Source organism: Zalophus californianus, chromosome 9, assembly GCF_009762305.2.
Source record: "Zalophus californianus isolate mZalCal1 chromosome 9, mZalCal1.pri.v2, whole genome shotgun sequence".
Taxonomy (NCBI): domain Eukaryota; kingdom Metazoa; phylum Chordata; class Mammalia; order Carnivora; family Otariidae; genus Zalophus; species Zalophus californianus.
Genome location: NC_045603.1, coordinates 67,852,641 through 67,867,335, shown reverse-complemented (window position 1 = coordinate 67,867,335; position 14,695 = coordinate 67,852,641). Strand labels below are relative to the sequence as shown.

Genomic DNA, 14,695 nt, shown 5'->3' with positions numbered 1-14,695 from the left:
CTATGAGGTAGACCTTATGGCTAAGGTAGTGAACAAAATGTGGTTTTTGTCTCTTGGACCTTAAGTCTGGTGAAGGAAGTGGATGTAAGTGGGCCGTTGGGGTCCTGCAGAGGGTAAGCGCAGGGGCTAGGAGTGCAAATAGGAAGAGAGCCTAACATGCTGTATAATTTACATAATCTTTCCTTGATTATTGTAGATTGAGCATGTGGCAGATTTTTTTTTGCTATTATAAATAATGTGAGGTATTTATGGATATAAATATTTGTTTGCATTCAGATTATTTTATGAAGATTTTGAAAAGTGGAATTATTAAAGTACTGGTTGCAATAGGGCAGTGAGAGGTGTTCTTTTAGAGTGCTGGAAACATTTCCAGTGCCTGTTACATCTTGTGAGCTCTCCTAACCTTTCTAAATAAGTGTCTATGTAACTTGTAGGATTGTGTGAAGAGTTGAGGCTGAGAAAGGAGTGTACCCAGCTGGGAAGAGCTCAGGAGGGCAGGGGCAAAGGGACTATGACTGAGGTTGACCTGATGTCCCAGGTAACATTTGAACTGGCCAGCTGGTTGGACTCCTGTCAGAGAGGCCTTGGTTGGATTCCGGCTTTAGGGCTGTGCTCTGTGTGCATGCTGACAGAATTTGTCTCCCTTCTCTGAAATTCCAGGCTTGCAAACTTGAAGCTCATTATGAAGTAAGAGAAGCCTATAAAAGACAAAGTATCTGTGTGTCAACTAAACAGAAACTTCTGGTCTATTATCAGAGCTGGAAGAGACTTTGGGATATCATGTAATCTTCCCTGTTCAGACTATAGCTAAAGATGCTGAGGTTTAGAAAGTTAAGGAACATTCTGAAGGAAACCAGTTGGGGAGATAAAGAAGAGGGATTAAAACTCATTTCTCTCAACTTATCTTGTGGTTACTCTAACCTGCCCCATGTTGTCTTAGCCTTTGTTCTTGTCCTTGTGGGAATTCTTTTCTTCTTTCTTGTAAACCCTTGATTTTGTTTTCTGGTGCGTCCTTCTAAGATGCTATTCATTTTCAGATTGAATACATATATGTGCTGGCTAATGTCTCTCCACAGTCGTCATGTTATGCTGGTATGTGTGCCTTCCTTATTCTGTGTCAGTCGTAGCCTACGAACTTGTTTGACTGCTGACTGCTGTCTTCATCCTGGCCTCATTGTTTATTGGAAAGTCTCTGTTGACTCTGGCAACAGTAACCAGTTATGTTTTATTTCACTCCCTTTGGGTGAGTCTTTTTGGGTAATTTTATTGGGTTTGGGTTTTTTATTAATGTTAAGAAGTCATACAGCCTCCAGTGATGTAGGAAATGTGGAAACCTGGTCTGGGGCCAACGAGTAAACAGTTTTTAAACACATCATTAATGTTGAGAATAGGAATATTAGCACAGATCTCTGATGTATTTATTTTATGATGACTGATGGCTAATGATTAGTTGGTAAAGCTTTACCACGAACACACCTCTATATTTATATAAATGCGCATATACTTTTTTTCTGTATAGCAAATCTTCTCAGGTCAAATTTACAAAAAAGTTAGCATTGCTTTGTGTTCAACAAAGTGCCATTATCTTCAGTAGAGCTTCATAGTTACATAATGACTCTGAATATAGGGCCATCAGCCCCCTGATAATAATTAGAAAAAGGAACTTAAAAAGCCAGGGCTTCAAATTTGGTCTGAGGCTGTCAGCCCCAGTATGAAGTGATTATTATGCAGTTGGAAAATCCTGTAGCTTAGATTCTAAACAATTTCTGGTAATCAGTATCTCAGGATAATTCACAGTTTTCAGAGTTTTTCATTTATGAGAGAAAGGAACGATTCCTCATTTATCTTAAGACTTTTATGTTGGCAATTCCATCCTTAATTAAAAAGGCATTGGCATTTTCATTATGAAAATGGTTTTCCTGGATTTATAGCTGAGTCCATTAATTTAGTGTTTTAAAGCTGTTTGGCATTAGTCTGTTAGTTACTTTTATACAAAAAACAACTTAAAAATTGATTTTGGAGTGTCTTGATTTTAAAGACTTTCAGACATCTGTTCCTCCTGGGTCTGCTGGATTGACGTATCAAGTTCTGGAGGACTAGGGAATAAATACAGCATATTTAGCTTCCAAAAAAGAGGATGGCCATTATCACCCTGTGTTTAAGGCACTTGAGGAGAGCCTAAGGTGACACACTGTGGCTCTGTATCCCACCGTTGTTCTCTCATTTTCTTCTGTATCTTTCAGAGTGGAAAAATAATTATGATAATGGCAATTCTGTTTTCTTTATAGCATTCATATCAGTCCTATGAAGATAGGCAGTATGATGCCCATTTTACACATTGGGAAGCTGAGGCTCCCCAGCAGATCACCTGATTAACCCCTCACACCGCTTGATCGATTCCTGTCATTTCCCTGCCACCTCTTTGCATTCTGTACATCACTGCTGGGCCCATCTATGTTCTTTATAACATTCTCCTTCAGAAACACCTTCTAAGAGTCCATTATGCATAGGGCGAAAGCCCAAACTAAGGAAGTCGGGCTGATCCCGACTTCTTTAACCTTCTACCCCACAACTTCCTTACAAGAACCTGCACTATTAAGCCTACATGAGGGTGAACGTACTGTGTGCTTCCCCACCTGTTTCTCCTGCCTCAGCACTGGCAAATGCCTCTTATTTGCCACGCACTCTATTAGGATCTTAGCTACAACTCTTGCCTTTAAAACTTTAGGCTAGTAGCAAGATAGATGTGGACATAAATTACTTCTCCTTAACTTTTATGTATCTAATTCCAGATTGGTTTAGAGCTTTTGCGCTTGGTGAAAATTTTCCTGACCATTCAAGGCAAAAGCTGGTTCCACCTTACTCTGAATGCAGCATGAACTGACTGTACCAAATATTTATCTTCAAGTTTTGATTGTATTTTCATGTGCCTGGGCCTTAACCCACTTCTAGATTATAGACTCTTATAGGCAAAGTCTGTGACTTTAATATATCTTTGATTTCTAAACTCTATTTTTAAACGAAGGGTTAATTTGTAAAAATATATAAAATGTCATAAAGAGATTTTAGCATTGGCTGGGGTGCCTTGGTGGCTCAGTCGGTTGAGCGTCTGACTCTTGGTTTTGGCTGAGGTCATGATCTCAGGGTCACGAGATCAAGGCTCCATGCTCAGCGGGGATTCTACTAGAGATTCTCCCTCTGCCCCTCCCCCCCCCGCTCTCTCTCTTTCTCTAAAATAAATAAATCTTTTAAATAATTTAGTGTTGGACTACCATATTTTTAATATATTGCAATGTGGTCTGAGACCACATGTTTTAAAGTATAAAAAATTAGGTTGGCACACAAATATGGCATGTCGTTTGTTTTTCTGGATTTCTTTAAAATCCTGGCACCAAGTTTTTTTTTTTTTAATTGAATTAATAATTTTACTGTGACACCTTCCTGTTCATTAGATATCAGCACAGGAAGAAAGCCTTTTGAACATCAGCCAGGCCTTTAAAAGACACTAATAAAACATCTCAGTTGCTAGTCCTTCAAGTTATGGGACTTGTTAAAAATACCATAAAAGGTAAGTAGCATGAGCAGACTGAGTCTTGACTAAGAAGGTAGGAGACCCGTTCTACTCCTGGCTCAAGTCACTGAAGGGGGTGACTCTGGTGTAGTCAGAAGCACAGTGAGCTCCAATTTCTTTGCCTGCCAAATGGTGCGTCATAGCAGACATGGTGGGTTTTTAACCCATCAAATACTTTTACGGGTGCCTCTCCCCCTATTGTGTTAGTAGAACTTTATCCATCTGTTTATTTATAGGTCAATAGGCCGGTGGCTAAACAACAGAAATTTATGTTCTCACGGTTCTGGAGGCTGGAAGTCTGAGGTCGAGGTGTTGGCGCATTTGGTTTCTTCTCTGGTCCTTCCTCTGTTGTGCACACCTCTGTGTGTGTGTGGGGGGGGTGGTCTCTGCCCGTTTTTCCTCTCAGAAGGACACCAGTCAGAATGGATTAGGGCCCACTCTCACTGCTGCATTTTAACCTCATCACCGCATCAAGGTTCATAGGGTCACGTTCTGTGTACTGGGAGTTAGTTAAGGCTTCAACGCGTGAATTTTGAGGAGACACAATTGAGCACATTACATCTATTTAAAATAACCTTCATTTGTTTTATAGAGAGAGACTAGTATAAAGAGGAAACCAAAAATAGCCTTCCCCCTAGTTCATGCCTATTGTTAAAGAGGGAGGGTAAGTACCTGAAAAGATCATTCAAAACTGTATTCAAGGCTGTAAAAGGAAAATTAACACTCTCCTAGCCCCTTCCTTCCACACTCAGGCCACCTCTTTAAATACGTTTGCACAAATGTTTGTGGAGTCCAGGTACGTTATTTTCGGGTCTTAATATATCATACAACATACAGGTCTCCATATCTGCACACCGTCTGTACTGGCCTTTTAAATGACTACATGGTATTCTGTTGTCTCTGTTCTGGATGGAACTGGTGACCTATTCATGGGCATTTAGGTTGTTTCCATGTACCCTCTCCACCTCCAGTACCACTAGTGGAGTGGGATTCCTTCTAAACATGCATTGTGGAAGGAACAGTAACGAGCCACCTAATGAAAACAACTGGCCTTGGATTTTGGTGAAGACAGCCGTTGTTTTCCACTTTCCTGTTGATTGGTCCTCACTAGTTGCTGTGAAAGGTATTTCAGTCTGTCTTACCCTCCAGCCCCTGACCACGTGCCAGTACCTCCTTCCCGCATAATGTGGAAGGAGGGGCTTCCCTCGGCATCCTCAGGTCCCCTTGCACAGCTGTCCTTTCTCCTCAGGAAGAAAGGTCTAGCTGAATCACGAACAGGCAGAAACTATTTTTAGTGAAGTGAAACAGTTTTTCTTCTAAGAATTGCTCTTTCTGTGCCCACGACGGCCCATGAATCCTTTCTGGCTGCTTCCACCCTTTGGACAGGGGCCAGGTTCCTAACAGAATATAAGCAGTCTTACTGCTAATCAAGATTTACAGCGGCGACCAGGATAGTCCGCCACTGGGTGGATTTGCAGACCCTTTAAGCTAGTGGCAGCAGCAGCTCTGAAATTAAGTGCAGTGCCAAGCCCCCAGTCCTGTTCTCCAGGCCCGCCCTCCTTCCTCAGGCCCAGCCTTCTGGCCACAGGTATCATCTGGCATTATTTTATAAGCTGTGCCGCGGTGCAGATGTTCTTTGCTGAGGAATTACTTTCGTTTCTGGCTCATTTCAGGAAATGAGGCGGTCTATCAGAGGTGTTCTTCATTTTCAGACCCACGGAGAATTCATTTTCTCCTGGGATTTCTAGCCACATGTGGGCAGTGCTTTATTTACCCAGATGTGAGAAAGAACAGTAATGAACAGCCCTTTTCCAAAGCAGCCCTTCCTTCCCTGCAGAACCCAATGTGAAGACCCAGAGGAACTTATGCTCTTATTAATGTAAATATTTCTGAGGTTTGGGTTTTGTGATGCTTGTGGACATGCTGTGTGTATGGGCTTTGGTGCAGGAAAAATATAATTTAGCAACAGATTTAAAAGGTAGTCTGGAGTGTTTCTAATTACTGTTTGTTTAGCTCACCATTGCCTTAATAAGTGGATTTAAGTAACCTTGGGGGTAGGGAATGTAATGTTCATATTATAGTCAGCCATGCAAATCAAATCCTAACTAAGTATTGCAGAGAACACACCATGGAGTCATTTCATATGTATTCCATTGAATTTTAAATTTAGAACAGAGAGCATTTTGGAATAGGCGTCTTTCTACCTGTCCTGCATTGGCATGAATTATGCACATGTCTAAAATCAACCCTACTGTGTGCTACCACCCCATTTAAAATCCATCACTGGCTTTGACATGCAGTTCTCCTTTCAATTGGACACAAAAGAGAGGGAGAAACTTAAAAGCTTCTCTTCTTTTCTCTTTGCCACCCTTCAGTGGCTGTCATAGGAAATGGAAGTATTAAGAGCGCCTAGAACAGTGGTTCTCAACCTTGGCTGCGCCTTGGAATCAGCCTGGGAACTTTGAAAGATAGGGATGCCTGGGTCCTACCCCCAGAGATTTTGGTTTCATTGTTGCTAATGCAGCCTGCCTTGGGATTTTTATAAGCTCCCCAGAGGGTGTTATTGAGCACTAGGGGTTTTGAACCACAGACGTGAGAGATCTCTCATCCAGTGGTTCCCTGCCCTGACTGCACACCAGCATCACCTGGAAAGCTGCTGAAAGAAACACAGGTGTCCCATCAACTGAAACCACATTTCTGGGGGAGGGAGCCAGTATTTTTATTTTTATTTTTATTTTTTTAAAGATTTTATTTATTTATTTATTTGAGAGAGAGAGAATGAGAGAGAGAGAGAGCACGAGAGAGAAGAGGGTCAGAGGGAGAAACAGACTCCCCGCCGATCAGGGAGCCCGATGCGGGACTCGATCCCGGGACTCCAGGATCATGACCTGAGCCGAAGGCAGTCGCTTAACCAACTGAGCCACCCAGGCCCCCCGGAGCCAGTATTTTTAGAAAGCTCCCAGAGGATCCTGATGCACAGCAAGGGTTAGGGCAAACTGACATAATCTAACCATCCCATATCACCGATGAGAAAAAATGAAAACTCAGAAGGGCAAGTGGCTTGCTCAAGGTCATATCCCAGTTGTTGCAGGAGCAGGTCTGGGACTCCGGTCTGACCCTCCGACTGGTCTCTCTGCGGCGTGATGCCACCCCCTTACATTTGATGTATTTATTGATGCTTCCTCATTCTTCAGGTGATGTTGCTGCCTCCAAGAGGCCTTTTCTGACTCCTGACCCATCCAGGCTGGGTAAGATGCCCTTCCTCTCTATTTGAACAGCACCCCTAGCTCTCCTCTCGGACGGTCCTTTCCAGCAGCCTTACCCTCCTTGTCGTTTCTGCAACTTGCTGGCATCTTGTAGGGTTCCGGATCGCTTGTTGAGTTGAAGTACCCTGATTTTTTTATTCCTCCATTAGTCCACATGGATTGCTAAAAATAATGCATTTATTTCTATATGTTAGCTTCCAAAAATAGCTTCTGAAAGCAAAAGTTATTTATGTTTCTAGGGCCCCCTGTATTGTGGGTAAGATCTCATACACCAAGACTTTCCACCCTTATCTTCCAGAACAGAGGTTTTTGGGGGATGGGGGGTAAGAAATTACAGGGGGCTTCTGATGTAAATGAAAACAAAATTTCAGTAACCTCCCAAGTTGCTCAAGGTACTTAGAGCATCCAGGGACTTTTGAATCCTTACAGGTGTGTATGGTGGAAGTGGAGGGGAGCATGTGGCCTTTACCTAAAGACAGAAAGTTGTATCAAGAAAATAATGCTATTTCGTGGAAGTATGTTCTAAGGACTAAATTCTTTATACTGCATACATAACTCCAAGAAGCCACATTCTGTTACCAGAGCCGAATTAAATCCTTTGGCCTCTCTGGATTCATGTGTTAAATTCTCTTCAATTCATATTGATTGATTCAACTCAATTCAATTGATTAAAAAGAAAAAAACCCACAACTGCCAGTCTTCTGTCATCCCATTTGACTTAAGGTTCATTCTTGGTCAGTACCTTATTTTTATTTGAAAAATATTTCCAGGTTTGCAGTATTTGTGTTGACTCTTAGGGCTGTACCAGAGATTTGTCTCAGAAAGCAGGTTGCAGCCGGCATCTCTTGAGCTGCCGTGGCCAGGAGGCGGCACATAGGGGTCACAGAAAGTAGCTGTTTTCTTGTGGGGAGAATTCGAAGCTTTTGGAGCCAAGACTGTAAACTGGGCTGAGAGCTGTAGGGTGAATGTGAAGATGATGTTGAGATGTGGCAGCCAGGAGAGAAGAATGACCAGAGTGTGTGGACTCACGCTGAAGTCTTAAATGTCATAGTTTCCTGCTTTATAATCAGGAAAGGGGCAGTATGGTGGTGTGTAAGTGAGGCCGCCGTATATTCGGGGGGAATTTTCCTTTATTAAATAGTCTGAGAAATTTCAGGAGAAAGCGAATAGCTGGAGGTAAATGTAAAACATTTTAATATTAAAATAATTTTGATTATACTGTGGAACATAAAGTGCAGAGTTTGCCTGATTTCCTTTTTAAGATGAAACATGAAATTTTAAAGAAGCACCTGTGTCCAGTCTCTCCTTTGCTGCTATTTGGGTGAAAAATGAACAGATAGACAAAATTTTTGCTAAGTAACCAGCCTCTGTCATACCAATTTCAGAGGCTCAGCAGTACATTGTGGGAGAGGAGAGTTTATTAAATATGTAAGACGGTGTTCAGTGTTTCAACCACTTTGTGCCATCAAAATCGTTACGACCACCCTGCAAATTCGGACTTACTCACACCAGTGTTCACGTTTGAGGAAGTATGTGTATGCACCTATCCGCCAGGGAGCAGAGTCAAAATTTAAATCCAGGTCTGTCTGATTCCAGAGTCCTTATAATTTTCTAAGAAGCCGGCTGACTTCAGCTTTCCTTACGGTTGTTATTTAACATTTGTAAGTTAATATTTATAAGCTTCTGTGACACAGTTAAAAGCATTTCTTCATAAAGTCCTATAAAGTTCTGACTTTAAAATGGCATGTCATTGTTGCAGTGATACTCCGAGACTTCCAGCATGTTCATTGTCATGATTGAAAGAGGGGAAAGGAATAGTCAGTGATGGCCATTTTTGGTCCAAACACAGCATCAGGTAGAATTTGGTAATCTGTCTCTCAGCCATCACACATTTGACTTGAGGGAGGCAGCAAAACAAATTGGTGGATGATGTGCACTTTGTGATGTGATTCCTGGGTTTGAGAAGCGGCGCCCTATTGCCTGCTAGCTGTGTGATCTCGGGAACGTCACCTAACCCCTTTGTGCCTTAGTTTCCTCATCAGTAAGGCAGGGGCATTCATAACTTGATTAAAACTTGCTGTTTTAAAAATTAACATAAGGCATATAAAGAGCTTGGAATATTGTGTGATACAAAGTAAGTGCTCAGTAGATGTTTAGCTATTCTTAGTGGATGAAAACTAGATGTTACACGACCCAGCAATTCCACGCCTAGGAGAGATGAAAACCCTTGAGAAATGAAAACCCGTGTCCACAAAAGACCTTCTAGCGAAAGTTTATGGAAGTTTTATTCATAATAACTAAAACCTAGAAACAACCCAAATGTCCATCAACTGGCAAATGGGTAAACTGTGGTACACCCACACAGTGGAACAGTGTTGAGTAGCAAAAAGGAACCGATTACTGATATAGGCATCAACATGGATGAATTTCAGAAGCATTATGCTCAGTGAAAGAAGCCAGATATAAAAGGCAGCATGCGATTTGATTCCATGTACATGACATTCTGAAAAGGCAAAACTGTAGAGAGAAATCGGCTCATTGCTTGCCAAGGACCAAAAGCGAGAGAAGAAAATTGACTGTGAAGGGGTGAGAGGAAGCTACATGACTGTATACATTAGTCAAAATGTACCAGACTTGGGGGAAATTTTTTTTCTTTTTTTTTTTTTAAAGATTTTATTTATTTATTTGACAGATAGAGAGAGAGCACAAGTAGGCAGAGTGGCAGGCAGAGGGAGAGGGAGAAGCAGGCTGTCCGATGAGCAGGGAGCCCGATGCGGGGCTCGATCCCAGGACCCTGGGATCATGACCTGAGCTGAAGGCAGACACCTAACGACTGAGCCACCCAGGCGCCCCTTGGGGGAAATTTTTACTGTATATAAATTAAACCTCTGTAAACCAGATTAAAAAAAAAAAAAGTCTGGTGCCACAACATAGCAAATAGGGAGAGAAAAGGGGGTTAGGAACAGTAATCAGAAGTAGCAGAAACTGCAGATACTCTGCAGTGGCTCTCTAAGATGGGTGGAATGATTTCATTAATTTTCCTCTCCCAGGCTTTGAGGAACCTGTGGAATAGTTCTGTCCTGCCCAAGCGTATCTGATTCTCTGCCATGAGCACTGGTGTGCTGCCCCATTTCTTTTAAGCCAACCCATGAGAGCTGCCTTTATTTCCCAGGCATGGGGATCTCCTCGGTCGCTTCCTGGGAGAATCCCGAAGGAGGGAGGGCCGGCTGTGTGAGGAGGCATTCATGGAAACAGAGCATTGGTGTTCTAGAGGAACTGAGGCTTACTATTCCAGATTACTCAGTCGTCTGAGGGCATTTATGGGTAGGGAATGTTATCTCAGAACATTGTTCATTCATCCCGAGTCATGGAGGCCCTGGCCCTTTATCATGGAGCTCTTGCTTATCTTAGCAGGATTGGGCACAGCTGACCACTCCCTCCTTCCTGAAATTCTTTCTTTACTTGGTTTCTGTGATGCTGCTCCATTTTGATTCGGCTTGCAACTCACTGGTTTTTCCTGTCTCCCCTTCCGGCCGGATCCTTCTCTTCCTAGGCCTGGCCTCTGACACTGGCGTGCTCATGGCTTTATTCTCTGACTGCTTCGTATCTCAGCTCACTACTTAGGTGATACTCATTTCCAGAGCCTTGAAGACCATCTATATAGCGATGACTTCCATATACATAGCCCCAGCCCCTGTCTCTCCCTGGCTTTTCAGCTGCCCGCTTTACTGCCTCACTCGGTTGTCTACTGGACGTTGCAGACATGGCATGTGCAAAACCAACTTCTCATTTGTTTTCTAAACCTCCATTTCTTCCATTGTTCCTCATCTCAGCAGTGACTCAGTCCAGTTGCTCAGGCGCCCAACCCCGAAGTCTTCTGGATGCCTGCCTTTCTTTCGCACCTCATATTGGACCCATTAGCATCTATCCCAAATCCAAGCACTCCTCATCTCCCACCCCACACCTAAGTCCGGGTCAGGCCGCCACCACCACCACCACCACCACCACCACCACCACCACCACCACCACCACCACCACCACCACCATATCTTGCTGGGACTTTGGAATCACTTCCTCAGCCCTCTTCCTGCCCCTTCTCGTTACCCTGTGGTCTGAGTTCACACAACAGCCATGGAAATTCTTCCTTTTATACTTTTATATTACCTGCAGTGGTTTTTCTACAAACAGTATCAAGTCCTGACTCTTAGCCCTGTACCATAAGGCCCCTGGCACCTCCCTGTCCCCGTCTCTTGCTCTGCCCGTCTCTCAAGGTGCTCCAGCCACACGGGCCCCTCACTGCCCCTTGACATGTCACCCTCCTGCCTGGAACGCTGCTCTCATCCCCCTCTCCATCTGCTCTCCCCTCCCAACCCCTTTCTGTCTAGGATTCTTGTCTTGCATTTCACTTCTCCCTCAGACGCCACCCTTTGGAGCTGGCTGGCCTCCCTGACTCACCTATCCAGAATATCACTGTCACTCTCGGTTCCCTTCACCTGCTTTAGTTGACTTCAAAGCATTTATCGCTACCTGAAATTAAGTCTGTATTTGTTTATTGCCTCTGTCCCCCAGTAGGTCCTAAGCTGCATAAGAACAGCATTCTGGTGCTCAATAAGCGTTTTTTGGACGACTGAAGGAATAAGTGAATTAATGCTCACGTACCCTTATATTAAAAATTAAAGAACCAGACACCTTCCTAAACCCTAATACCCCTCTCCATTCTCTCACCCCATTTCTTGGTCCTTTAATTAAGGTGGAATTTCTCAAATGTTAATCTAGATGTACTTCAGTTCTTCACTACCCATTTCTTCTTTCCTCTGCTACAATTTGCTGTCCTTTCCCATCACTCTTGTGAAATTTCTCAGGGTCATTCAAGCTCTGTGTGTTGCTGCTTCTAATAGATACGTTCCTATCCTGTCTTATTAGATCTTGCGTTTAGTTTTATCATGGAACGTAAGTTCCCTGAAAAGGGACTTTTTCTGTGGTGTTGTCTGTTATATCTTCTGCATCGAGCACGGTGCCTGGCACAGAATAGGTTCCAGAATAGGGGTTCTTAATGTTTATACATGTCATGTCATGAGATGTTTGACATGAGTCCTTACTTCCATTTTTTTTTAAAGGGGAAAAATAATTTTTTTGCTTTTCCAGAGTGTTGTGTAATTATTTTATAATATTTACATAAGTAGAAAATTGAGTAATACAAGATGTGTTATGAAGAGCAGCATCTCCCCTTCCATTTTATGGTCCCCAGAGGCAAGTATTTTCAACTTTAGTGGATTATTTTAGTAATTATTTCTGTTTCTTTAATTAATGTAATCATATTGTTACTCATCTGTTTTTTTTTAGTTTTAAGGATTATCTGTTGATGAAAAAGTGAGTATTTAGCTCAGGTTCATGCAGCCCTGCTCCTCTCCCCTCTCACACAAATTTCCCAGCCCCTATCCTCCCAGCTGTAATTGTATTGTAATTTTGGTAAAATCAATATGCAGTGTTTACCTTCTTATAACTAATGCTTTCCACAGACGAGCGCTGTAATATAGTTTGTTTACTTTTCCTCTCAAGCCTACATAGCAGGTACCGACTTTTTAAAATCTCTTCATTTTTGATGTACTTACGAATATTCAACCTCAGGCTCTACCCCAGTTGTAAATCTCCTCCCAGTCAACCACATCAAGAATGTACCAAGTTCATCTTTTTGGGGAAATTCCCTCTCAGACCCTTCTGATCTTGTCTCTGCCTAGGTTGCTTTCTTGGCCCCAAAACAACTAAGGCTTCCCCCTTCACCACCCTCCTGAGAATTCTTTTTGCCACTCTTGTGTTGGAGCCCCTGATCTCTGGAACGGAATGACTTATTCTTTCTTGGTTTACTGCTTCATTTTGGTGGCACACAGTGTCCAGTTCCTTAGGGAGAAAGGGTGTAAGAAGAGAGAATTTTTTGAGACTTGCAGGTCTGACAACGCCTTTGCTCTCCCTGGCTTTTTCCTGATGGCTCGACTAAGTATACTTCTTGAGTAGAAATGATCTCTTCTCAGAATTTTTAAGCCTCTGCCTTCCAGTGTTGCTTTTCAGAAGTTCCTGCCATTTGGACTTAAAACCCTTTGTCTGAAAACTCTTTCTGGAAATTCCATAATGATGTACCTTGGTGTAGGACTATTTGCGTTTAATATGTTAGAAATTCAGCTTCTTCACTATGGAAACCCCATCCCCCTCCCTCTGTCCACTTTTCTTTAAAGGGAAAATAGTGTCCTTCAGGTTTGGGGGAAGATGTCCCTCAATTCTGGAAAAAAATTCCCTTCAGTTCTGGGAAATTTCTTTATAATCACCGCCCCTCCATTTTCTTTGGTGATGAACACTCTATTATCAGGATATTGGCTATCTTGAATTGGCCCCCAAACTTTCCATCTTTCCTGTTTTCCATCTCTGTCTTTTTGTTCAGCTTTCTTGGATATTTGCTGAATTTGTATCTTTCAGGCCTTCTATTGAATTTTCAATCTGCCACCATTTTAATTTCTAAGAGTTAATATTTTTATTTCTCTCTCTCTCTCTTTGATAGTATCTTGTCCTTATTTCATGAATGTATTTTTCTCAGTAGCTGAAGATGCTAGAGTTTTGATTTTTGTTTTTTTTTTAATTTCTTCCTGTGATTTTTCTTTCTTTTCTTTTTTAAAGGTTTTATTTATTTATTTGAGAGAGAGAATGAGATAGAAAGAGAGAGCACGAGAGGGGGGAGGGTCAGAGGGAGAAGCAGACTCCCTGCCGAGCAGGGAGCCCAATGCGGGACGTGATCCTGGACGCGATCCCGGGACTCCAGGATCATGACCTGAGCTGAAGGCAGTCGCTTAACCAACTGAGCCACCCAGGCGCCCATTCCTGTGATTTTTCTTTCTCCTCTAAGTTGCTTTGCTGTTTCTCTGTTAAATGCTTTCCTTATCCAGAAGTCTTATTCTCTCCTCTTCTGGATTAGCTATCTAAAAAGATGCCTGGAGGTTCTTTGACAGCAGATTGGGTTTAGCTTCATTCTAGGCTGGACTGTTTGTTTTTGTTTTGTTTAGGAAATCCTGATGTATTTTTAGGTTTTTTGAGCTGACCAGATTCTCCCGAGAAAAGATGACCAGTGAGAAAGCCAAGGACGAGGATGGGGTGTCTCAGCATTCAGCAGGAATTTGTGTAATCTCCCCTCAGTATGAAATCTCACTCATCACCTATGCCTGGAATCCTCTAGTCCAAAGGTCCCACTAGGAAATACACTCTCCGTCTCCTCCCAGGTGGGGCCTCGGGCTTTGGAGGCAGTTACTTTCTTGAAGGAGTGAGGGAGAGAATCTGCTGGTCTCTCTACTTAAACAGACTTTCAGCCAGTTCTCTGCCCCACCTTCACCCTCACTTCCAGAGCAACCTGGCGCTGCCAGTCCCCCAGCCTCTTGAGGGTTTATCATTTAAATGACATTGCTTCTAGGTCAGTACTAGTTTTGGATTGAGCTTTCTCCAGCCTGCTCAGCTGTCTGCTTTCCATCTTCCAAAATTGTGTTACTTTCTCCTGTGCTCTTTATATTAGTTTATGTCCCAGTGGTGTTTGAGGAGGGAGCAGGACTCAGTCCAGGGGCTTAGTACTCCATCTTTATTTATTTTTTTAAAGATTTTATTTATTTATTTGAGAGGGACAGCGGGGGGGGGGGGGCGGGGAGAGAGCGAGCATGAGCAGGGGGAGGGGGCAGCAGCAGAGGGAGAAGCAGACTCCCTGCTTCTCACGGCTCCATCCCAGGACCCCGGGATCGTGACCTGAGCCGAAGGCAGACGCTTAACCGACTGAGCCACCCAGGAGCCCCCTAGTACTCCACCTTTAAATGAAAGCCTCACTTTACAT

General features: G+C 43.0%; 1 protein-coding gene across 4 annotated transcripts in view; it reads left to right on the top strand.

Annotated features, from left to right (window-relative positions):
* The window catches only part of ANO6 (anoctamin 6), a 186,251-nt gene that overhangs the window by 35,505 nt on the left and 136,051 nt on the right, over positions 1 to 14,695 (top strand). For 2 of the 4 annotated variants that reach the window (XM_027592751.2, XM_027592749.2), the window contains exon 2: positions 6,766 to 6,819. The exons of the other annotated variants lie outside the window; for them this stretch is intronic. In XM_027592751.2, coding sequence (XP_027448552.1) covers positions 6,766 to 6,819 — 54 coding nt within the window. The remainder of the gene's footprint in view (positions 1 to 6,765; positions 6,820 to 14,695) is intronic. 4 annotated transcript variants of the gene reach the window in all.